This window comes from Hypanus sabinus, chromosome 1 (genome assembly GCF_030144855.1).
Source record: "Hypanus sabinus isolate sHypSab1 chromosome 1, sHypSab1.hap1, whole genome shotgun sequence".
In the NCBI taxonomy this organism is placed as follows: Eukaryota; Metazoa; Chordata; class Chondrichthyes; order Myliobatiformes; family Dasyatidae; genus Hypanus; species Hypanus sabinus.
This window is the reverse complement of record NC_082706.1, coordinates 118,487,909-118,512,659: the sequence shown is the minus strand read 5'-3', so window position 1 is coordinate 118,512,659 and position 24,751 is coordinate 118,487,909. Positions and strand designations below refer to the sequence as shown.

The 24,751-nt window shown below is 38.5% G+C and overlaps 1 protein-coding gene across 2 annotated transcripts in view; it reads left to right on the top strand.

The window, feature by feature from the left end:
* fam135b (family with sequence similarity 135 member B) overlaps window positions 1-24,751 on the top strand; it is a 381,705-nt gene that overhangs the window by 292,038 nt on the left and 64,916 nt on the right. For both annotated transcript variants that reach the window (XM_059975315.1, XM_059975310.1), the window contains 2 exons: window positions 1,715-1,788; window positions 18,908-19,062. In XM_059975315.1, the coding sequence (XP_059831298.1) occupies window positions 1,715-1,788; window positions 18,908-19,062 (229 nt within the window). The remainder of the gene's footprint in view (window positions 1-1,714; window positions 1,789-18,907; window positions 19,063-24,751) is intronic.

Genomic DNA, 24,751 nt, shown 5'->3' with positions numbered 1-24,751 from the left:
TCTGTAATCTACGTATCAGTTTTCTTTAATATCAGGAACACTTCAAAAATATCAGTCATTAACCTTCTAAGTTCCAGGAAGTAATGCCCAATTTGTGCAGGTTCTCCTCATATTTAGCACTATTGGTGGGGAAACCAGCCTGTTTGATTACTTTCCAAATCTCAGCATGGCATTTTAAAGGTCCAAGGATTGAAATCCTTAAATTGCTTTAGGAGCTATTATTGGTCTAATGCGAATAACTTCATGCCATAATCAACATTGAAAGGCATTGTCACAGTTTTGTTTATTTGTTGGTGTCTCTGAAATTTTCTGCCTCCTTGCATATTGTTTGTGGTTTGATAATGGTAAATTTGGGTTTGTGTTTAGTAACCCTTCATTTGAAACATTTACAATTAAATTGAGTAGTATAATCCCAACACAAATCCTTGCAGAATACTACTTATCACATGCAGTCAATTAGTGAATGAATCATTGTTATAGCTCTCTATCTCCTGGTCATGCAGCTTTCTTGCTGAGTCAATTCCATGGGCTTTAACTTTAGCATTTGAGGGACTTTATCATTTACCATTTCAAAAGCCACATCACCCATGCTTCTTTCCCTTGCCTTAGTCATTGTTTCAGAAAATTTAAGAGGCTTGTCATGAATTCACTGTGATCCATCAATTAGTTGTCTCAAAATGTAGTAACGTGAGTCCTGAATCATAAAAGCATTAGATGTTATCAGTATATCATTTCAGCAAGATGGTGTTTTCATTGTTAAAATCATTATACAAAATAACTGCTACCTCTGTCAGCAAGGAGTCAGTGTGAAGAGGCGGTGCGCAGTCCAACAGCGAGTGAATGCCTTAGCCGCATTTTGTATGATGGCAAGACTCTTGGACATTGGTAATGCGGAAGGCTGCAGTCTGATTCACTGTTTTACTGGTGAATGGTGGAGGCAGACAATATGTGGCCTCATTCATAGCAAAGCTGAAGCCTCAAACTGCGGTGCCACTTGTTAGCAGCTACCTGAGAGAGAGGTGTCAGAGTCAGTGCCCTCCACCAGAGACAGTGTGGAGTGGTGTTAATGCTGGAGTCGGTTCTGCCGTGCAGTGTTCCTTCAGTAGAAAACAAGATGTATTGTGTTTAACTGCAGTTTGCTGCAACATTCATGGACCCAGGGACTTGGATTATATGCAACATACACAAAATGCTGGTGGAACGCAGCAGGCCAGGCACCATCTATAGGAAGAAACACTGTTGATGTTTCGGGCCGAGACCCTTCATCAGGACTATATGTCTTCTTTGTGTGCCTGTATTTTACTCCTGTCTTAGAGGTGCTATACGTGCCTTGTGATGTAAATTACTGTTGGCACTTTGTTTTGCACATTGACCCCAGAGTAACGCAGTTTCATTTGGCTATATTCATGCATGGTTGAATGACAATTAAACTTGACGATGAACTTGAACTTCACTTGACCCATACATACAATTACTCTCAGTGTTGCACTCCAGTGAGTTTCTTTAATCTCACAGTCATTTTGGCAGCAACTTCATTGTACAGAAGACTGAACTGTGCATGGGAATTCTTTAGTTCATACTTCCCTAAGGTTTGGTTCAAGGAGTACAAATGGTCAGAAACTCAATATTTTAAAACATACTGAAAGATGAGTAAAGACACAAAGTAAATGGTTATATAATTAGGGAGAGAACTCAGATTCTTATTTGTGCACAGGTAAGAAGATTCTCAGAGGCCTTCTTCTACATGGAACACCAGAAACAGATGGCACTTACATTCCAGGAACACATGTGAGTATTTTTGTTAATTATTATCAGGTGCTACTTTTCCATTAAGCAAATTTTATTTTCTAAATTCTCAGTTAACATCTTCCTCTGTGTAGAAGGTACTTGTGCCAGCATGTTTCTATTCTTTGGGCCAGGCTATCAGTTGAGTGAGACGTTGAATGAGACAGATGAGTGAGAAGTAAATGGAGGTATACCACTGACAATTACTTTGTAAGTTCTTTTGGTGAAGCAGTGGTGAAGTGCCTCCTTGGGCAAGAAGGGTGGATGATCAGGGAGTCATTTACTCTTGGACAGATCTCCAGGACGTGGATGACTCGCTTCCAATCCATTTCTGTGCATTGGACTATACCGATGAGTGTTTTATGGGATCTGGATGCTCTGTTAGCTGGGGACAGCTGGTGATTCATGGAGTGGGCAGTTGTTCTAATTTAGGATGTTGTGCACTCCCTACCTATTTGCACTTGGATTTCATTTGTCACTGCCCTACAGAGTTACGGTGCTTGGTGGTTCTTCTTCACTTTGTGTTGCAAGGCAGAGGCTCCCCTGAGTGTCTGAGTATGTTACATTTTTCCCTCGGAGGCATTGAGAACATCTTCCTGGAGGTCTCATGAGGGAGGTTAGGGTAGAGACCAGGCATCTAGTATCAAGTTGTACTGTGGATCAGTCATCAGAACTCAGCGAGCATGACCAGAGCTTTGAATCTGGAGGTGTTGGCTTGGGAAAGAAACTGGCATTTCATCACTATTCCTGATAATGGATTTTGCAGAGGAAATATTGTTAGAACTTTTAATTAACTTCTATAGGTTGCTGTTGTCTCTAAAGCATGCAGAAGGATTTTTTTTTAAAAAAAAACTGCTATCCAGTAGACTAAGAGATTAGTCGCATGTCTTGGTCTTCAAAAATCCTTTTCCCTAGACAGCTGAAGATTATATAGGACATTGGAAGGAAGAATAACTTTTGCCATCATTGTCAAATGAGAGGTGGCTCCCAAGGTATGGAAAATGATCCATATTTTGTTCACTGTAAAATCTTCCGTTTTGATTAGCTATAGAAAATAAAATACTCAATATGTTTGGCAGCATACCTATGCTTGGTTTACTCCAAATCCTTCTTATATTTTTTCTTCCAAAAAAAAAATTTGTAAGCTATTCTGGCACTGGTGTGTTAAGAGTAGAGTATTGCCCACTTTGGCCCAACCTGCCCAGCTCGGTTCTATGGGAGCCCTGGTTGTCACTCGCATCCAACAACTGAGGTAGTTCTTCTTTCTTGGTGATGATTGGTCTCTGGAGGGGTTACTACAATGTAGTTAGAACATAGAAATCTATAGCATATCACAGGCCTTTCAGCCCACAATGTTGTGCCGTCCATATAACCTACTCTAGAGACTACCTAGAGCAGGGGTCGGCAACCCGCGGCTCCAGAGCCGCATGCAACTCTTCCATCTCTGTGCTGCGGCTCCCCGTGGTTTGTTAGTTTTTGAAATGTAATTCGAAATTTGAAGATTATGGTGATCTTGTACAATCTAAAAACGTTGTGGAGACCCCATTTCCTGGCACATCTGAACCGGCTCACAATTAGCCACCGTTCCGGCTAAGGGAGATAGCCTACGGGGGTTTGTGAGTACTTGTCTTTTGGAGCATCTGCGTCCATGGGGGGCGGGTTGAGGGAGGCTTTAAATCAAGGCTGTTTAGTTCGAATAAAGTTACCTTTGACTGCAGTGTCTTTATTTTAGCGCTGCATGTAGCGCTACACCGCTACAACGTGTTTTTTTATCGCTATTAATATACATCACCACTGCCAATGCCTGACACCCGCCAGTGCGCGCTTTTTTTTAATTCTTCGATCCAAGGTAGGCTAACTATGGAGTAACCTTCAACCCAACGTCTTTTTTTTCGGAGTTCAAAATGTTTTTGTTGCATGCAGAAATGTAATTTTGTTTTCTCTGCAGGAGTTCATCAATTTCATAAATGCAACACATTATAGTTTGTTTATACATAGCATAAAGGCAAAAAAACCGTTGTATGCAGTGTTGTTTCATTTTAAATGTCAAACGGGTTTTGTGGCTCCCAGTGTTTTCTTTTCTGTGGGAAATGGGTCCATATTGGCTCTTCCAGTGGTAAACGTTGCCGAACCCTGACCTAGAGCTTCCCTACTGCATAGCCCTCTATTTTTTTAAGCTCTATGTACTTATCTAGGAGCCTCTTAAAAGACCATATTGTATCCGCCTCTACCACCATTGCTGGCTGTACTTTCCACACACCCACCACTCTCTGCGCAAAAAACTTATCTCTGTCATCCCCCTTATGCCTACTTCCAAGCACCTTAAAACTATGCCTCCTCATGTTAACCATTTCAACCTGGGAAAAAGCCTCTGGCTATCCACACTATCAGTGCCTCTCATCATCTTATACACTTCTGTCAGGTCACCTCTCATCCTCCATTGCTCCATGGAGAAAAGGCCAAGTTCACTCAACCTATTCTCATAAGGTATGCCCTCCAATCCAGGCAATGTCCTTGTAAATCTCCTCTGCACCCTTTCTATAATATCCACATCCTTCTTGTAGTGAGGTTACCAGAACTGAACACAGTACTCCAAGTGGGGTCTGACCAAGGGCTTATATAGCTGTAACATTATCTCACGGCTCTTGAATTGAATCCCACAGCTGACGAACGCCAACACACCATACATCTTCTTTCTTTTCCTTTTTCAATCTTTTTATTGAATTTCATATATAAAAAACATAATATAATAATAAATAGGTTATAAATGCATAAGACTTGAAATTGAATTAATAGTAGGATAACAATATCCTATTAAAATATCAACATATAAACATAGTACATTATCAATCAAGTCTATAATAATTATATGAAAAAAATAAAAATAATCATCAAAAGAAAAAGAAAAAATTATAAAAATACAGGCAAAAAATATAAAAAAATACTAAACTAAACTAACATGGGCAATAATAACAGTTTATTTGTATATGATAGTGCCAAAAACTCCGGAACTCCATACCTGAACAAGAATAAGCAGAGAGAAGGTCTGGAAGAGGCCAAATTAATTCATATGAAAATGTCGAATGAACGGTACCCAAGTTTCTTCAAATTTAATTGATGAGTCAAAAATAGTGCTTCTAATTTTTTCCAAGCTCAGAAAAGAAATAGTTTGAGAGAACCACTGGAACGTGGTAGGAGGATTTACTTCTTTACAATTTTGTAATATAGACCTTCTGGCCATTAATGTTACAAAAGCAATCATTCGTCTAATTGAAGGGGAAAACTGATTATCATCCTCATTTGGTATACCAAAAATTGCAGTAATAAAATGAGGTTGTAAATTGATATTCCAAATTGAGGAAATGGTAGCAAATATGTCCTTCCAATAGTTATGTAAAGTGGGACATGACCAAAACATGTGGGTCAATGAAGCCACATCTGAATGACATCTGTCACATTGAGGGTTAATATGAGAATAGAATCGAGCAAGCTTATCTTTAGACATATGAGCTCTATGTACAATTTTAAATTGTATTAAAACATGTTTAGCACATATAGAAGAAAAATTAACCATTTGTAAAATTTTTTCCCATTTTTCTATTGATATATTATATTGAAGTTCTTTTTCCCATTCTTGTTTAATTCTACCTGATATTTCTGGTTGTATCTTCATAATCATATTATAAATAAAAGCCACTAATCCCTTTTGATAGGGATTTAAGGTAAAAATCATACCTAAAAAGTCCATTGAAGTTGAATTGGGGAAGGATGGTAGAATTTTATGTAAAAAATTTCTAATTTGTAAATATCTAAAAAAGTTAGATTTAGGTAACTCAAATTTGTTGGAAAGTTGGTCGAAAGACATCAAACTACCTTCAAAGAAGAGATCACGAAAGCATTTTATACCCTTCCTTTTCCATATGCTAAAGGCTTGATCTGTCAAAGAAGGTTTGAAAAAAAAAATTAAGTAAAATAGGGCTATCAAGAACAAAGTTTTTCAGAGTAAAAAATTTATGAAATTGAAACCAAATTCGTAATGTATGTTTGACAACAGGGTTGGATATCTGTTTATTGAATTTAACTAAGTCGGCAGAAAGAGAAGAGCCCAGAACGGAAAATAGAGAATATCCCTGTGCCTCATTGCATTCTAAATTTACCCACTGTGGGTACAGTGGTGAATCCAAATCTGATTTCCAATAAATTAAGTTACAAATATTATTCGCCCAATAGTAAAATCTAAAGTTAGGTAGAGCTAAACCACCATCTTTTTTAGATTTTTGTAATTGCCTTTTACTTAACCTAGGATTTTTATTTTGCCACACAAATGAAAAAATTTTTGAATCAATGTTATCAAAAAAAGATTTAGGAATAAAAATTGGTAAAGCTTGAAATAAATATAAAAATTTCGGTAGAATCATCATTTTAATAGCATTAATCCAACCAACTAATGATAAGGATAAGGGAGACCATCTTGTAGTAAGTTGTTGAATTTGATAAAGCATAGGTAGAAAATTCAATGTAAATAAATCTTTATATTTCTTAGTAATTTTTATACCTAAATAGATAAAGTTATCATCAACAACTTTAAATGGTGTCCTTTCATTCAATAAAGTTTGCGCGTTTAAAGGGAATAAATCACTCTTATCCAAGTTTAGTTTGTAACCAGAAAAACTACCAAATTGAGCCAACAAGGATAAAATAGCGGGAATAGACCTGTCAGGATCAGAAATATATAACAACAAGTCATCAGCATAAAGTGATAACTTGTATAATTTCTCATTACGGGTAATACCAAAATATTAGGAGATTCACGAATAGCAATGGCTAAAGGTTCTAATGCAATATTAAACAATAAAGGACTTAAGGGACAACCTTGTCTCATACCACGAGATAATTGAAAAAAAGAAGATCTGTAATTATTTGTAAGAACAGAAGCAACAGGTTTATGATATATTAGTTTGATCCATGATATAAAATTAGGACTAAAATTAAAATATCTCAAAGTGTTAAATAAGTATACCCATTCAACTCTATCAAAGGCTTTTTCAGCATCTAGTGAAATAACACATTCTGGAATTGTGGGTGATGAAGTATAAATTATATTAATCAATTTTCTAATATTAAAAAAGGAATACCAATTCCTAATAAAACCAGTTTGGTCTTCTGAAATAATCTGTGATAATACCTTTTCTAACCTAATAGCTAAAATTTTTGTAAGAATCTTAGAATCTACATTTAATAGTGATATAGGGCGATATGATGCACATAAAGTGGGATCCTTATCTTTTTTAAGAATTAGAGAGATAGTAGCTTCATAAAAAGACTGAGGTAATCTCTTCTTAACAAATGCATCATTAAAGATTTCACATAGCCAAGGGGAAAGCAAAGAAGAAAAAGTTTTTAAAAATTCTATAATATAACCATCAGGACCAGGAGCTTTCCCTGAGTTCATTGATGAGATGGCCTCTCCTATTTCGGCCAGAGAGATAGGAGCATCAAACAAGCTACGATCTTCATCTGTCAGTTTGGGAATATTCAAATTGTTAAAAAAGTTATCCATCATGGACAGATCGCCATCAAATTCTGATTGATATAAAGATTTATAAAAATCTTGAAAAGTGTTATTGATTTCTTTATGATCAGTAGTCAGATTGCCATCTTGTTTACGAATTTTAATAATTTGTCGCTTAGTCGAAATAGCTTTTAATTGGTTAGCTAATAATTTACCAGTTCGATCACTATGGATATAAAATTGGGCCCTGGTCCTAATTAATTGATTCTCAATTGAAGAAGATAATAATAAGCTATGCTCCATTTGAAGCTCAACTCTTTTCTTATAAAGTTCTTTGGTAGGAGTCACGGAATAGATCTTATCAATTTCTTTAATTTTATCCACTAATAAAGCAATATCTAAATATCTTTGTTTTCTTTTACCGACAGAATATGAGATAATTTGTCCACGGATAAAAGCCTTAAAAGAATCCCAAAGTATTCCTCTGTCAATCTCTTCTGTATAGTTTGTTGAGAAAAACAAGTCAACTTGCTGTTTTATGTAGGTGACAAATTCTGGGTCTTGAAGCAGAGTAGTGTTAAGTCTCCAAGATCTAGTATTATTAGAAAAGTCCGAAATCTTGATAGATAACTTCAAAGGTGCATGATCCGAAATAGCAATAGAATCATATTTACAATCAATAACATCTGTTAATAAACGATGATCAATAAGAAAATAATCAATTCTAGAATAACTGTGATATACATGTGAAAAAAACGAAAATTCTTTATCTTTAGGGTTCAAAAACCGCCATATTTCAGTAATTCCCGAATCAACCATAAAAGAATTAGTAAGTGAGGCTGATCTATTCGGAAGAATTCGAATAGGTTTAGATCTATCCATTGAAGGATTCAAACAACAATTGAAATCTCCACCCATTATCAACACATATTCATTTAGATTAGGAAGGGAAGTAAATAAACGTTTAAAAAATTCAGGGCAGTCAAAGGTTGGAGCATAAATATTAACTAGAACCACTTTTCGATTAAAAAGTGAACCAGTTATCAACAAAAATCTGCCTTGTGGATCAGAAATAATTTCATGATGTGTAAACGAAATTGAAGGGTCTATAAAAACAGACACACCCCTAATTTTGGCGGTACAATTTGAGTGAAATTGTTGACCTTTCCAGAACCTAAAAAAGCGTTGATTATCCTCCCTCCTAATATGGGTCCCCTGTGCAAAAATAATATTAGCATTTAGTCTATGGAATACTTTAAATATTTTTTTACGTTTAATCGGATGATTTAAACCATTAGTATTCCAAGAGATAAAGTTAACAGACTTATCCATCATGCCAATATTAATTGTGTATATCATAAAAGGTTAAAAAGACACATAACCCATAAATCAGGAAGAAGGAAAAATGATTCAGGAGCAACCGGAGAACATGACACCTCAACAATATTAATAATTTAAAGTCGGTCCATAAACTAAAAGCAAAAAAATAAAAAGCAAAAGTGTGAAAGAAGATCCCTACCCCTCCCCCAACCCCACGGAAAAGGCCATGCGGCAGGCGCACAAACTAACACTAATATTAGCCCCATTTTCAAGATGGCGACTTCATGAAAAGAAAGAAAAGAGTAACTATATAACACCCAGATATAAATACAGGGTTGTAAACAAAAAGAATATATATCAATCAAAATGAAAAAATAATATAAAAAAACAAAAAAAACATTAATAAAAAAAGGATAACCATTGAAGTTTAAAATAGTGTAATATGCCTTTAAAAAAATTCCATATTCAAATATAAGGAAATGACGTTTCAAAAACAAAGATTTATGGGAAGAAAAAGCAACATTTTGAAAGGACCATATTACAAAATATAGATGTAAATTCACCAATTTTTCACCAATAGAATTAAAAAAGGGTTCAATAACCACTACAATATATATATAAAAAAAGGTTCAAAAATTCAAAACATTCGTCCCATTCTCAAATACAGGCAAATAAATGCTTACGGAAAGCAAAGTCTTATGGGAAGAAGAAACGACATCTTAAAAAATAAATCATTATTACAAAGTCTTAACATGTATATCTAATCCAGAGGGAAAAAAATTAATTAAGAAAAAAGACATTATAGTTAAGTTAAAAAAGCATCTGTAAATCGTGATAATAATAAAAGAAACCAGGTCTACAGACCAAAAAAAAGCTATACCGCAGCTTCATAAGTTAAAGCCTAAAATGGAATGGCGTCTTCTCTCCAAAAGTTCTTCCACATAACACATAGTTCAAGTTGGACTAGAAGAGCGATATTCTTCAACGAATTTATTCGCTTCTTCCGGAGTATTAAAGAAGCGCTGACTGTTGTCGCTCAACGTAATTCTGAGATTCGCTGGATATCTTAAAGCTTGTTTAAGTCCAATCGAATGAACCTCCGCCATCACCGGTTTAAAAGCAATTCTCGCCCTCATTACCTCGAATGAATAATCCTCCACAATACGAAACTTGTTGTTTTTGTGAGAAATCATACCTTTCTGACGAGCTAATCGAATTAAAAGCTCTTTCGCCCGAGGATAATGGAGACGGACAATCACAGCTCGTGGCTTGTCTTTCGCAGCCAAAAATCTCGAAACTCTGTGGGCACGATCAATAGTAGGTTTAACCCGCAAAGCGCCCTCGCCAAAAAATTCCCACAATAAATTAGAGAAATATTCAGTTAAGTCACCAGACTCAAGATTTTCGGGAAATCCAATAATACGCAAATTCTGTCTGTGAGACCAGTTTTCAAGATCGGTGATTTTAAACTTATAATGCTCCACTATTTTAGCGGTCGACCGTACCTTCTCCTCCAAAGTTTCGATTGTACGTATTTTTTCACAAATTATCTTGTCAAGAGCTGCAAACTTTTCTTCATGGCGTTCAATAACTGCTGCCTGCGATTGAAGCTTGATATCAAATGATTTAACAACTTCTTCAAGCTCCGATATCTTCGCAGTAAGTTTGTTTTCCAGACTTGCATGTTTAGTATCCAGGAGATTGAAGATTGCATCGAGAGTTATAGGGTCTTTAGACGATTTCTTAGGTACAGACATTTTAAGTTTGTAAAAATTAAATCCAGTGTTATTTTTTAAAAGAAAAATAAATCATAAATATCAACCCATATGATTAAGTACGAAAAGAATTGATTAAAGGGTGATTATAGCTTAAAAAATGAAGAGCGCCTAAAAGGCAGATGTCTACGTCGCCATCTTGAAACTCCACCCCCCCCCCCCCATACATCTTCTTAACAACACTGTCAAACTGCACAGCAGATTTAAGTGTCCTATGGACACATACCCCAAGATCTCTCAGATCCTCCACACTGCCAAGAACCTTACCATTTGTATTATATTCTGTCTTTAAATTTGGCCTGTCAAAATGAAACCACTTAATACTTCTCTGGATTGAACTCGATCTGCCACTTCTCAGCCCAGTTCTGCATCCTATCGATGTCTTGCTGTAACCTCTGATAACCCTCCAGACTATCCACACACTCTCAATTTCTGTGTCATCAGCAAACCTACTAACCCACCCTTCAACTTCCTTATTCAGGTCATTTATAAAAATCATGAAGAGTCGTCCCAGAACAGATCCCTGAGGCACTCCACTGGTCACCAACCCCCATGCAGAATACGAGTATCTGCAACCACCCTTTACCTTCTGTGGGCAAGCCAGTTCTATATCAACAAAGCAAGGTCTCCTTGGATCCCATGTCTCATTACTTTCTGAATAAGCCACGCATGGGGAACCTTACTTGATGCTTTTATATATATATATATATATATATGTTTATACAGAAGTCAATATTCAGATTTTTGGGACTATTCAAACCTTTAAGTCAATGAGAAATAGGGTTCAAGGAATTGATTGCTCTGGAAAGATTTCCCATGTGGGTCTAACGACTATGTCTTCCCAGCTAAGCATTTCACCATTTTAACCTCTGGTGATCACTTATTAGCATAGGAACCACAAGCTCTTTTGCCTGCTTTGGAAACCTTGAATGCCAACAAAGCCAAATTATCCCTTGTTGAAAATAATGTGTCTCAGGGAAATACAGTTCTTCAATGAAGGTTTCATTTAAAATATTATTTCACAGTCTGCTGACTACAGATGGTTTCTAAGAACAATACTTGATACATTCTATGATACTATAATGGAGAACAACTTTCCAATGTTATTGTTACCAATGTCTTTGGAAATTCTCAGAGAGCATTACAGGTCATTATCTCTTCCTCTGTTCTTCCAACTGAAGATTCCGCACAGTTTTCTGCTCTGGTGTGGCTATGAGTCATACCTATTTTTCTACTCACAATAAATTGTTGCTCATGTGAAATTGGCTTCTGTTTTGCATCATGCTTTGCACAGCTGTAGCTGTTAGCTGCTGGCTGCAGTCATCGCCATACATTCTCTGTCTGGATCTCAGCTGTCAGGTTGATTTTCAATGTGCTGCAAGGGGAAACATGGTAGAAGATCTTCGCCTTCCAGCTGATGAGCGTAAGGTCCATGTGCACTTCAATGAGGAAATCAACCATAATTTAGTGCTTGGATTCCAAGCATTGACACGTATAAGTGATGGCTTCTTCATAACAAAAGAAGATAGAAGTAGAGCTGTAGGCCCTGCTTTCAATCACAAATGTAGAATACAGTGGATTCATTAATCCTCTCAATTGTTTTCCCATAAACAAGAGTAACAGATTGAAAATATTTGGAATCTTCAAATTAATAAAAAAATAATTAGACCCAACGTATATTAGTGTTTTCAGCAAGGAGACCAGAGCCAGTAAGAGAAAGATAGTAAGACTGGATATATACTTCTATGAATAAGGAGGGATATCAAAGTATGTTTACTATATACAGCCTTGAGATTTTTCTCCTTATAGGTAGCCACAAAATAAAGAACCCCAATAGAACACATTAATAAAAATACCTTCAAATATCCAATGTGCCAAAAAAACACGAATTGTGCAAACAATAAGAATACGTAACTAACATTCAGAACTGAATTTCATGAAAGCGAGTTCACAGCCAGGAAGCCAGTCACAGCCAATCCAAGAGGCCATTCATTGCAGGCCCTGGTTTCTGTTCAGCATAGTGACAAGTAAAGCTCACGAAGCAGCAAGCTGATCACTGGGTCTCCCTCGCCTCTGGCCCCTACACCCTGACATTTTCAATTGGGCCTGACACTTAAGTCAGCCAAATAGTGGGTCATTCCTTGCTCTCAGACTCAGGCCCTGCCTCTTGAATATGCTGTCAAGTCTAGGACGTGTTGCCTCGATTTGGTCCATAGCCGACTTTCCAATTCTGCCTGGCGCAGTGCTTAAACCGGTCAAATCTAAGCTTGTTCATCGTCCTCGGGGCCCAGTCTCCGATGCCTTGAATCTGCCTCTCTTTGGTTCTGCTGCTAAAATCACCTCCAAGTCTGCTCCAGCAACCAAACATCGGCTTGTTCCCCCCCTCTCAGACCCAAGCCATGCCACAACTGTCCTGCACCTTTGAGACTACACACCACAAAAATGCCACATCGTACAGGCTGTTCCAAAGCTCGACTCCAAAAGGGAAGTTACGGGCTATTGATTGCAGTGAATGTTTTCAAGAAAAAGTGTGATCAATAAAGTATTACTACTTTATTAATAATTGTTTTTGCTACCAGAAAGTCATTGCTGTGCTTCAGCAGCACAATCTTAATGGATATCAAGGAGCCAAAGTGACATAAAGTGAATAATCAGCTGAAGGCTGGAAAACAATTTGCACAAATAACTGGAGATAGGGAAAGATTGAATTTTGGTGGAGTTAAAGGACTTGTAAAAGAAAATTGCAAATGCTGGATGTCCGAAATAGAAGCACAAATTACGGGAAACAGTCAGCAGATCAGGCAACATCTATGAAAAGAGAAACCGGTTTGGTTTTATCACTTTAGATCTGACACCTTTGTAAATATCTGATACCAAACTGGTGTCTCTAGATGCTGCAACTTGAAGCAAGAGTTACAGATAAAGAAAAGAATTGTCTTTTGCAGTAATCGCAACCTTTCCCTACTGTGTTCATTTCTTAATTATTTAACAAGTCACTTGCTTTTGACCTGTATCATTCCTGAAAGATAGGTTTGGACCAAATTTCCAATTATCTTGATATAAAATTTATATAGGTTACCTTTAAATCTTCTTGTGTGTGTAAGAGGAAAGTTGACCCATAGTCTACATGCTGAATTCAGTGTTGACCTTTCACATAGCTAAGTGGTGTTTGTAGTAAACATTAAATGTCAAACTGGCACTGAAGGAGCTGAGTACTGAAGTCAATAGTCATAAGACAGTGCATCCTGATGCTATTCCGATCATCACTGAGGACATCAGTCAGGTCAGTTTGAATAAGTCTTTGGCCAACTAGCACCAACATGTCACCTAGTGAACCAAAGGAGCCGACACATGCATTCACAGTTACACCAACATCAAGAATGTTTACTTTCCCATCCCATACCCGTGCTTACTCTTTTGCAAGTCATATCACCTGGCTCTACTTTCACTCCAGCGATATAGGCAGAGACTAAGGACCAAACTAAGAATGGGGAGGACCATCAATTATGATTAAGGGAGGTGGAGGTACATTTTACAGGACTGCTTTGAACTGGTAAAATGTACAAGGAATTCATCTTCAGATCTGAATGTATATGCCACAGCTGTCACTGATTTTTACCAAGATGTGGATATGAGAGTGCCTTTGAAAACATCCATGTTTTCACAAACTAGGAGCCCTGGATGGACCAGGAAATTTGCCGCCTGCTAAGGACTAAACCTGTGGCATTTAAGACTGATGATCTAGAGTCCAGAATAAGTCCAGAGTGACACTGAAAAGGGATTTTGTGTGAAATTTGAGACATAATCTAATGCCTAGCAGCTATGGAAGGATTTGCAGGCTGTTAATTCTTACAAAATGAAATCTAACAGCATAAATGGCAGCAATGCTTCACATCCCAGTAAGCTCAATGCCTTTTATACGGGATTTGAAAGGGAGATTAATACTGCACTTATGCAAATCCCCACAGCATCCAATGATCTTTGTCTTAGAGGCTGATGCCAGAACATCCATCAAGAGGATGAACCCTTGGAAAGCATCCATCCCTGATGGTTGATCTGGCCAGGTTTTGATAACCTGTGCCGACCAGCAGACGGGAGAGCTCAAGGACATTTTAAACCTCTCATTGTTGTAGTCTGAAGTTCCACCTGTTTCGAAAGGGAAGCAGTTATACTAGTCCCCAAGAAGATCAGGGTGAGTTACCACAATGACTGTCACCCAGTGGCACCAGCATTTACGCCAATGATGTGCTTATGGTTGGAATTGACTCCTTCAAAGCAAGGATCTGGACCTGCTGCAATTCACTTAACACCGTAACAGGTCTTCAGAGGATGCAATCTCTCAGCCGCTCTCACTGCTTTCAACAACAGGAAAGCATATATCAGGTTGCTTTTTATCAATTATAGCTTGGTGTTAAAAATTTTCATCCACTCGGCATTAATCGCTAAGATTCTCAATCTGGGTCCCTCTCTTCAACTGGATCCTTGGCTCCTTCATTGGGAGAAAACAGTCTGTACAGATTGGAGATAATACCTCATCCTCCCTGTCAATCACCTCAAGGATGCATGCTCAGCCCACTGCTCTACTCTCCACACTCATGATTATGTGGCTAAGCACAGCTCAAGTGCCATTTATAGGTTTGCAGATGACTTCTCTGTTATTGAAAGAATCTCAGGTGGTAATGAGTATGCTTACAACAGTGAGTTAGATTAACAGGTTTGTGATGTCACAACGAGAACCTCTCACACAATGTCAGCAATATCAAGAAGTTGATTGTAGAATTCAGGAGAGCATGCACCAGTCCTCATTGAGGGGTCAGTGCTGGAAAGAGTGAGTGTCTTCAACTTCCTGGTGTCAACAAATCTATATGTGTTTTGGGCCTGATACATTTATATGCCATCTTCATGATTGTACCGATGGCTGCATTTCTTTAGAAGTTTGAGGAGATTTAGTCTGTCACCAAAAACTTGCAAATCAATATTCTGACTGGTTACATCAAAGTCTGTAATGGAGGCTCCAATGCACAGGATGTAAGAGGCTGCTGAGGGGCTGTAAAGTCAGCCAGTTCCATCATGGGCACAACTCTCCTTACCATTAAAGGCATCTTCAAGAGGCAACACACTAAGAAAGCAACACCTATCATTAAGGACTCTCACCATCTGGTACATGCCCTCTTCTTATTCCTACCATTAGTGAGTCTGGTCACCTCATTATAGGAAAGATGTGGAAGCTATGGAGAGGAGATTTAACAGGATTTTGCCTGAGTTGGAGAACAAGTCATATGAAGTAATGTTAGCAGAGCTGGGACTTTTCTCTTTGGAATGTAGAAGAATGAGAGGAGACTTGATAGATGTCTACAAGATTATGAGAGGAATGGAAGGTTATGGGGTAGTGTGGGTTTAGTACTTTTTTTAAAGGATTATATGGGTTGGCACAACATTGAGGGCTGAAGGGCCTGTACTGTGCTGTAGTGTTCTATGATTCTATGGTGACACATCCCATTATTTAGGAACAGCTTCTTCTCCTCCATCATCAGATTTCCAAATGCTCCATGAACCAATGAACACCACCTCAGTATTCCTTTTATTCACTGTTTATTTATTTTGTAAATTATAGTAATTATTATGTCTTTACACTGAACTGCTGCAATAAAATAAGAAAGAATACATGTCATATAAAACAGGAATAATAAACCTGATTCTGATTCTAGTTAACCTGTGAACTCCATTCCATTTTCAGAGTTAGGAAGGAAATGTTCACTTTGATAAATTAAGCAGATAGAAAATATAGCTTTATTGACCCAAGGGAAAGAAATGCAACTTTAAATTAAATCAGTTAACTACTTTTTAATGTTATCGTTAATTCTGGGCAGTGCTCATCCTCGGCTCAGACTGTACTTCTTTGCCAGTAACCCCATTTTAATAAAAGTATCCTTTTATATATATTGATATTAAATTGCAGTTCCTTTAGGATACAGTTAATCATATTTTGACAGGGCTTTTGACTTTGTGCTCTATGAGATAAGTGAGATTTGCAAAGTGTTACCTGAGAGGCTACTCAAGATATCAGAACAATTAAGCCATGAAGACGAGATCAACCAGGGTAAATGTGCCTGATCAATGCCCTTCGAGCATTCTGCTGGAAACTGTGTGAAGTCAGAACACTCATAGTTCAGTTTCATTCATCCAGAGGTGTTTGGACATGGTAACATAGGGACTGATTACCGATGGCATGGAGCCCAAGGTTTTATCCTTTGGTGGAGGAGAGGAGAGATTATGAAACATCCTTGGCACCACTGAGTTCTCATAAGGCGGGAAATAATATTTTCTTTTATGGGGAAAAGCATGGAAAATAGGGATAATGTGCAAGCTTGTTGAATTTTCAGGTGTGTTAATCACCCCATTCACTGCAAGTGAGCATGAGACGCTGAAATCTTTACTTTGAGGTAAGGGATAAACAAACCCCTAGGCAAGAAAAGATTAACCTTAACTCCTGGATAAAGTTGACTGATAACTTCAAAGCTGCCAATTTATGATTAAAGCTAATGTAGTCCTTTGGCTTGTCATATACCCCTGGTGTATATAGGCCACTAAAGTTCAAAATGATGGAAAAATGATCAAATTGATGATAGATGTTGCTTTTCTGCAATAGCACTCCATGCGGATGTGCTCAGTGTTGGAGAGGGCTTGCCCCTGATGGACTGGGCTGTATCCACTACTTCTTGCAGGATTTTTCATTCAAGAGCATCGGTGTATCCATAGCAGGCTCTGATGCAGCCAGTCAATACTCTCCACCACACATCTATGGAAGTTCGTCAAAGTTTTAGATATCATGCTGAATCTTCACAAACTCCTAAGGAAATAGAGGTGCTGCCGTGCTTTCTCTGTAGTTGCATTTATGTGCTGTGCCTTGGAATGGTGCTCTGAAATGATAACACTGAGGACCCTCTTCATCTCTGATACCCCAATGAGGTCTGACTCCTCCTGAAGTCAATAATCGGGGCCTTGGTCTTACTGACATTGAATAAGAGATGGCAAAGTTTGGCTGTAAAGAGAGGATGAATTGCTGTCAGTTCTGCTTCATTACTTTAAAAAATAGTAAATTAATACTTATTGAAATTAGTAACTTCAAACCATGCCCCATTAATCTAAGGACTAAATTCCAACTTTATTGTCTTGAGGTTTTAGCTGTGTGATCAGAAGAGAGATGATGCATACAGGAAAGTCATCTTTAGTCGGTTTTCATTACATTCTGCAGGGATTATGGATTGATACTCAGGATTAGCAATCAGGGCTGGCTCACGCCAACACACTTTATAAAGTCAAGGTCCCACTTAGCTTTAGAAAATTAACTTGCCTGCTTAAATTATTTAACCAATCAGGTCAGTAAGCAGCAGGTCAGGTCCCTCTGCTGGAAATTTCAGTGGTACATCAGGTTCAGGAGGTCATCTGTCACTCAGTGGACCTTGCATTTAGGGATGGCCTTTTGAGATTTCCAGCAGTCCAGGGTGAGGTTATGTAAGGATGGAGTCAGAGTCGGGAAAGGGCTGTGATGGAATCGAAGTTGGTGATAAGTGCAGTGATCTAAGGTGAATCAGTTGGTCAGACACAGTAAGGCAACGTCAGGCAAGAGTAGCTGAGCAAAATCATGCCGATGGATTGGTAAAGTGATCAGGCCAAGGATTAGAAGAAGTTTTTAGTAAGTAGGCTGGCAGAGGGATCAACCCAGCAAGGAGGTTAAATCAGCAGATTGGTAGTGAGATTAAACTAGGGATCAGAAGAAAGGATGGGGCTGTAAGTTGATAGGAGGTGTAGACTGGCTGAGGATTCCCTCCAGATGGTTTGTAGAGAGATTGATAGGAATTGGAGGGGATGCAGCTGTCAATCATTAGTTGCTAAGAATATGGCACTTTGTTTGCAAATCAGTCATCATTGATAATATCAGGAAAAGTTTTAAGCAGCAAAAAAGGTGGGATGTTTTGGAGTTAACCAAATACATATATTAGTTGGATGAGACCTACCCAAGAAAGGGACAATACTATTAATATTTGGTACATCAATTACTGACATTTGTGGAAGAAATTTCCAAAATTCCACAGTCTTTAGTACTTCTTTAACTTGCCACTGGAGTTGGAAAGAAAATATCAGGCAATATTGAATGATGGAGTAGATTTGATGGGCTGACTGACTTTATTTTGTCTGATATTTTGTGGTCTTGTTATTCTGTCTTGACTCCTTTGCGTGTAATTTTATCATTAAAGGCAACTCTCAGTTGATATTTGTATCTGAATGTCCTTATTATCAATGGTTTAAATCTTTATTCATTGGAGAGCTGAAAGGAATCAGAATCGTTTTTCAGGTTGAAGAATATCATCATTGAAAATTTGAGGTAAATGTTAAACCTGTCACGTGAGGGCAACTACCATTCTAGTTTAGTGTCAATCACCTTATCTTGGAACCCAATTATCTGCATACTAGGGGATTATAAAAGTTCTAAAATTATTCTTTATGCTTCCAGAATCCAAAGTCACAGTCAAATCGCAGCAGCTGTCCGAAATTCATCCTACCTCACTAGAATGCCTCCATTGCCTATTGAGTGTCTGGACATAGATGGAGACTGGAGTAATCTTCCTATTATATTTGAAGATCGATATGAGGAATCCATTTCCAAAGGTTTGTCATATTTCCTTTATTTCATCCAATGGGTTACATATTTATTACAGTAGGTAATGTCTGTTTTAACTGCATGAGATTGTGGCCTGTAAACTGGTGATTGACCCTTTTTATATACTTTGTCTGGCTTGCAGTATAGAGTGTAAAATTTGAATTTTGCTAAGACGTATTATACTCTGCTGAAACATCAACAAACAATTGCAGTTTTTTCCTTAGCAATTTGAGAGAAATAGAGTTCCACTGACATCCCAAAAAAGACTGTTTTGTACAGCACGAGAAAGCTTGTACAATATATTGCAGTTTAGAAGCTAGTTTAATGTCAGGTGAACCAGCCAGTCCTCAGGCATGGAGTACTGTTGGTTGGTTTCTTTTACAGCTAAGAAAGTACATGCCGAATGAATTTTCAGGCTACTTAACTTTCTCTTCAAACTTAATTCTAAGCCATTGCAGAAGAAATTACGGATTACTAAAATTGTACTGAGCATGTTAATAGGGTAATATAGTGTGCTGTATTGTTTTCGTTGCTCTGAGGAATGCTATAAAATTAAATGAAATTTCTGTAATCATTACTGTTTGTGGAAAAAAAGCACTCATAACTATATGATTAAATGATGTGTCCAAATTTGAATAGCAGGAGAATATTTGCTAGTATAAACACACCATCTCCTCAACCATGATTTGTCATCTGACTTAATTTTATGCAGCTAAGGTGAACTAATCATGTTCATGGAATCCACTTAAAGAGGAGATTGTTGTTATTGAACCTGAGTGTATATCCTGCTCAGATCATAAATTTGTAATAGCAACATCAGCTGGTAAATTGATCTTGTTTGAATGACAGTCTCCAAAGTGATGCTGCAACAGAGCTGATGATCTTTTAGGTTTAAATAGCTTATGGACTTTATTAAAATGGAAGTAGAAGAACACCAAGCAGCTATCTTGGCTATTTATTTACTTGTATAGTCAATAGTGATTTCTAGAGTTATGAATCAATTAAGTTCATTACAGTTGCGAGTTGTCAGTGAAATGTTTTCATCCCAGGAGGAGAGGAGCATCTGTGAGTTTCAAAGCAGGCTTGATTACTTTTATTAACTAAGTTGCAGATGGCATCATTTAGCCTATTATAGGATTTGTTTTGGTTATTTTTCCTGGCGGATGTTTGAGCAGTCATTTCGGACATTCAGATTTAAACTCATGCTGAACCACTATACCTTAAACTCATTCTATTTCAGTCCCTTCAATCTATGAGCTGTTTGTCCTCAATGCTTTTTAAAAAATTTTTAGTCCTACAAGTCAAAGAAGAGAGCTAGTAGGGCACGGGATAAAGCTGTTGATGATCAAATTCAGTCAGCACTTATGGAAAGAGAAGTAGTTGACAAATTAGGCCTGCAACCCTTCATTGGAACTGTGGAAGAGAGAATTAAGTTAGTAGAGGCAGCAGAGAGATAGGGAGGTGGAAGAAAGGGAACTTCTTTGATAGACTGAGACAGGATAACTTCATGTGTCAGTTAAGTAGTTAAAGTCAGATTAAGCTTTTTTGTGATTGTAATTTGATGTTAATGGTAACACTCTAGAATTTGTCCAGTAAAAATGACCAGTTTTATTGCAAGGAGAAGGTGACAGTGAAATATTTAAAGTTAGAAAACTCAATATTCTGTCCTGCAGGCAACAACATGCCCTAAAAGATGAGCTCCTCAGGCTTGTAACATTGTAAGATAGCAAGAGGGCACAGATGTCAGAGTGGCAGCGGAAAGGGAATTAATGTGACAGGCAAGGGGACAGTGAGGAATGCCTCCGTGAGCATAGACACACTGAAAAGCGATCATCCATTCTGTAGTTGGTTTCTCCAAGGTATAGGAGGCTGATCTCACTAGTTTCCTATTGTTTTGTCCATTGCCTTTCTTAAGCAAATTCTTGGTTCATCTCTGTTGACCTCCACAATTTCCCAGTCCTTACGGCTACTGCTTCTTATGGCAACTTCTTAAGCCTCTTTAATACAATTTTTAACTTGTTTTCAACCTTACACAGGCAGAAAGGGAAGGGGTGGCCGCTAAACAGCGTAGTAGTAGGCAGGTAGTGCAGGAGTCCCCTGGGGTCATCTCCCTCCTAAACAGATATACTGTTTTGGATACTGTTGGGGGAGATGTCTCATCAGGGGAAGGCAGCAGCAGCCGAGTTCATTGCACCATGGGTGGCTCTGCAGCACAGGAGGGAAGGAAAAAGAGTGGGAGAGCTATAGTGATAGGGGATTCGATTGTAAGCGGAATATATAGGCGTTTCTACAGCCGGAAACAAGACTCCAGAATGGTATGTTGCCTCCCTGGTGCAAGGGTCAAGGATGTCTCTGAGCGGCTGCAGGACATTCTGGAATGGGAGGGTGAACAGCCAGAGGTCGTGGTGCACATAGGTACTAACGATATAGGTAAAAAACGGGATGAGGTCCTACAAGGTGAATTTAGGAAGTTAGGAGATAAACTAAAAAGTAGGGCCACAAAGGTAATAATCTCTGGAATACTACCAGTGCCACGTGCTAGTCAGAGAAATAGGAGGATATTTCAGATCAATACATGGCTTGAAAAATGGTGCAAGGGGAAGGGATTCAAATTTCTGGGGCATTGGAACCAGTTCTGGGGGAGGTGGGACTGGTATAAACAGGACGGTCTGCACCTGGGCTGGACTGGAACCAATGACCTAGGGGGAGCGTTTGCTACTGCTGTTCAGGAGGATTTAAACTAATATGGCAGGGGGATGGGAACAAGTGCAGAGAGACAGAGGGATGTAAAATGAGGGTAGAAGCAAAAAGTAGTAAGGTGAAAAGTAAAAGTGGCAGGCAGGCAAATCCAGGGCAAAAAGCAAAAAGGGCCACTTTTCAACATAACTGTATAAGGGCTAAGAGAGTTGTAAAAACAAGCCTGAAGGCTTTGTGTGTCAATGCGAGGAGCATTCGTAACAAGGTGGATGAATTGAATGTGCAGATAGTTATTAATGAATATGATATAGTTGGGATCACAGAGACATGGCTCCAGGGTGACCAAGGATGGGAGCTCAACATCCAGGGATATTCAATATTCAGGAGGGATAGACAGGAAAGAAAAGTAGGTGGCGTGGCATTGCTGGTTAGAGAGGAGATTAACGCAATAGAAAGAAAGGACATTAGCCTGGAGGATGTGGAATCGATATGGGTAGAGCTGCATAACACTAAGGGGCAGAAAACGCTGGTGGGAGTTGTGTACAGGCCACCTAACAGTAGTAGTGAGGTTGGGGATGGCATTAAAAAGGAAATTAGAAATGCGTGCAATGAAGGAACAGTAGTTATAATGGATGACTTCAATTTACATATAGATTGGGTGAACCAAATTGGTAAGGGTGTTGAGGAAGAGGATTTCTTGGAATGTACGTGGGATGGTTTTCTGAACCAACATGTCGAGGAACCAACTAGAGAGCAGGCCATTCTAGATTGGGTATTGAGTAATGAGGAAGGGTTAGTTAGCAATCTTGTTGTGCGAGGCCCCTTGGGTAAGAGTGACCATAATATGGTGGAATTCTTCATTAAGATGGAGTGACTTAGTTAATTCAGAAACAAAGATTCTGAACTTAAAGAAGGGTAACTTTGAAGGTATGAAACGTGAATTAGCTAAGATAGACTGGCAAATGATACTTAAAGGGTTGACGGTGGATATGCAATGGCAAGCATTTAAAGATCGCATGGATGAACTACAACAATTGTTCATCCCAGTTTGGCAAAAGAATAAACCAGGGAAGGTAGTGCACCCGTAGCTGACAAGGGAAATTGGGGATAGTATCAAGTCCAAAGAAGAAACATATAAATTAGCAAAAAAAAAGTGGCACACCTGAGGACTGGGAGAAATTCAGAAACCAGCAGAGGAGGACAAAGGGCTTAATTAGGAAAGGGAAAAAAGATTATGAGAGAAAGCTGGCAGTGAATATACAAACTGACTGTAAAAACTTTTATAGATACTTGAAAAGAAAAAGATTGGTCAAGACAAATGTAGGTCCTTTACAGTCAGAAACAGGTGAATTGATCATAGGGAACAAAGACATGGCAGACCATTTGAATAACTACTTTGGTTCTGTCTTCACTAAGGAGGACATAAATAATCTTCCGGAAATAGTAAGGGACCGAGGGTCTAGCGAGATGGAGGAACTGAGGGAAATACATGTTAGTAGGGAAGTGGTGTTAGGTAAATTGAAGGGATTAAAGGCAGATAAATCCCCAGGGTTAGATGGTCTGCATCCCAGAGTGCTTAAGGAAGTAGCCCAAGCAATAGTGGATGCATTAGTGATAATTTCTCAAAACTCCTTAGATTCTGGATTAGTTCCTGAGGATTGGTGGCTAATGTAACCCCACTTTTTAAAAAAGGAGGGAGAGAAAAACCGGGGAAAATGCTAGAGTCGGTAATAGAAGATTTGATAAAAACACATTTGGAAAGAGGTGAAATCATCGGAAAAAGTCAGCATGGATTTGTGAAAGGAAAATCATGTCTGACGAATCTTATAGAATTTTTTGAAGATGTAACTAGTAGAGTGGATAGGGGAGAGCCAGTGGATGTGGTATATTTAGATTTTCAAAAGGCTTTTGACAAGGTCTCACACAGGAGATTAGTGTGCAAACTTAAAGCACACGGTATTGGGGGTATGGTATTGATGTGGATAGAGAGGTGATTGGCAGACAGGAAGCAAAGAGTGGGAGTAAACGGGACCTTTTCAGAATGGCAGGCAGTGACTAGTGGGGTACCGCAAGGCTCAGTGCCGGGACCCCAGTTGTTTACAATATATATTAATGATTTAGACGAGGGAATTAAATGCAGCATCTCCAAGTTTGCGGATGACACGAAGCTGGGCGGCAGTGTTAGCTGTGAGGAGGATGCTAAGAGGATGCAGGGTGACTTGGGTAGGTTAGGTGAGTGGGCAAATTCATGGCAGATGCAATTTAATGTGGATAAATGTGAGGTTATCCACTTTGGTTGCAAGAACAGAAAAACAGATTATTATCTGAACGGTGACCGATTAGGAAAAAGGGGAGGTGAAACGAGACCTGGGTATCATTGTACACCAGTCATTGAAGGTGAGCATGCAGGTACAGCAGGTGGTGAAAAAGGCAAATGGTATGTTGGCATTCATAGCAAAAGGATTTGAGTACAGGAGCAGGGAGGTTCTACTGCAGTTGTACAAGGCATTGGTGAGACCACACCTAGAATATTGTGTGCAGTTTTGGTCCCCTAATCTGAGGAAAGACATTCTTGCCATAGAGGGAGTATAAAGAAGGTTCACCAGATTGATTCCTAGGATGGCAGGACTTTCATATGAAGAAAGACTGGATCGACTAGGCTTATACTCACTGGAATTTAGAAGATTGAGGGGGAATCTTATTGAAACATATAAAATTCTAAAGGGATTGGACAGGCTAGATGCAGGAAGATTGTTTCCAATGTTGGGTAAGTCCAGAATGAGGGGTTACAGTTTAAGGATAAAGGGGAAGCCTCTTAGGACCGAGATGAGGAAAAACTTCTTCACACAGAGAGTGGTGAATCTGTGGAACTCTCTGCCACAGGAAACAGTTGAGGCTGGTTTATTGGCTATATTTAAGAGGAAGTTAGATTTGGCCCTTGTGGCTAAAGGGATCAGGGGGTATGGAGAGAAAGCAGGTAAAGGGTTCTGAGTTGGATGA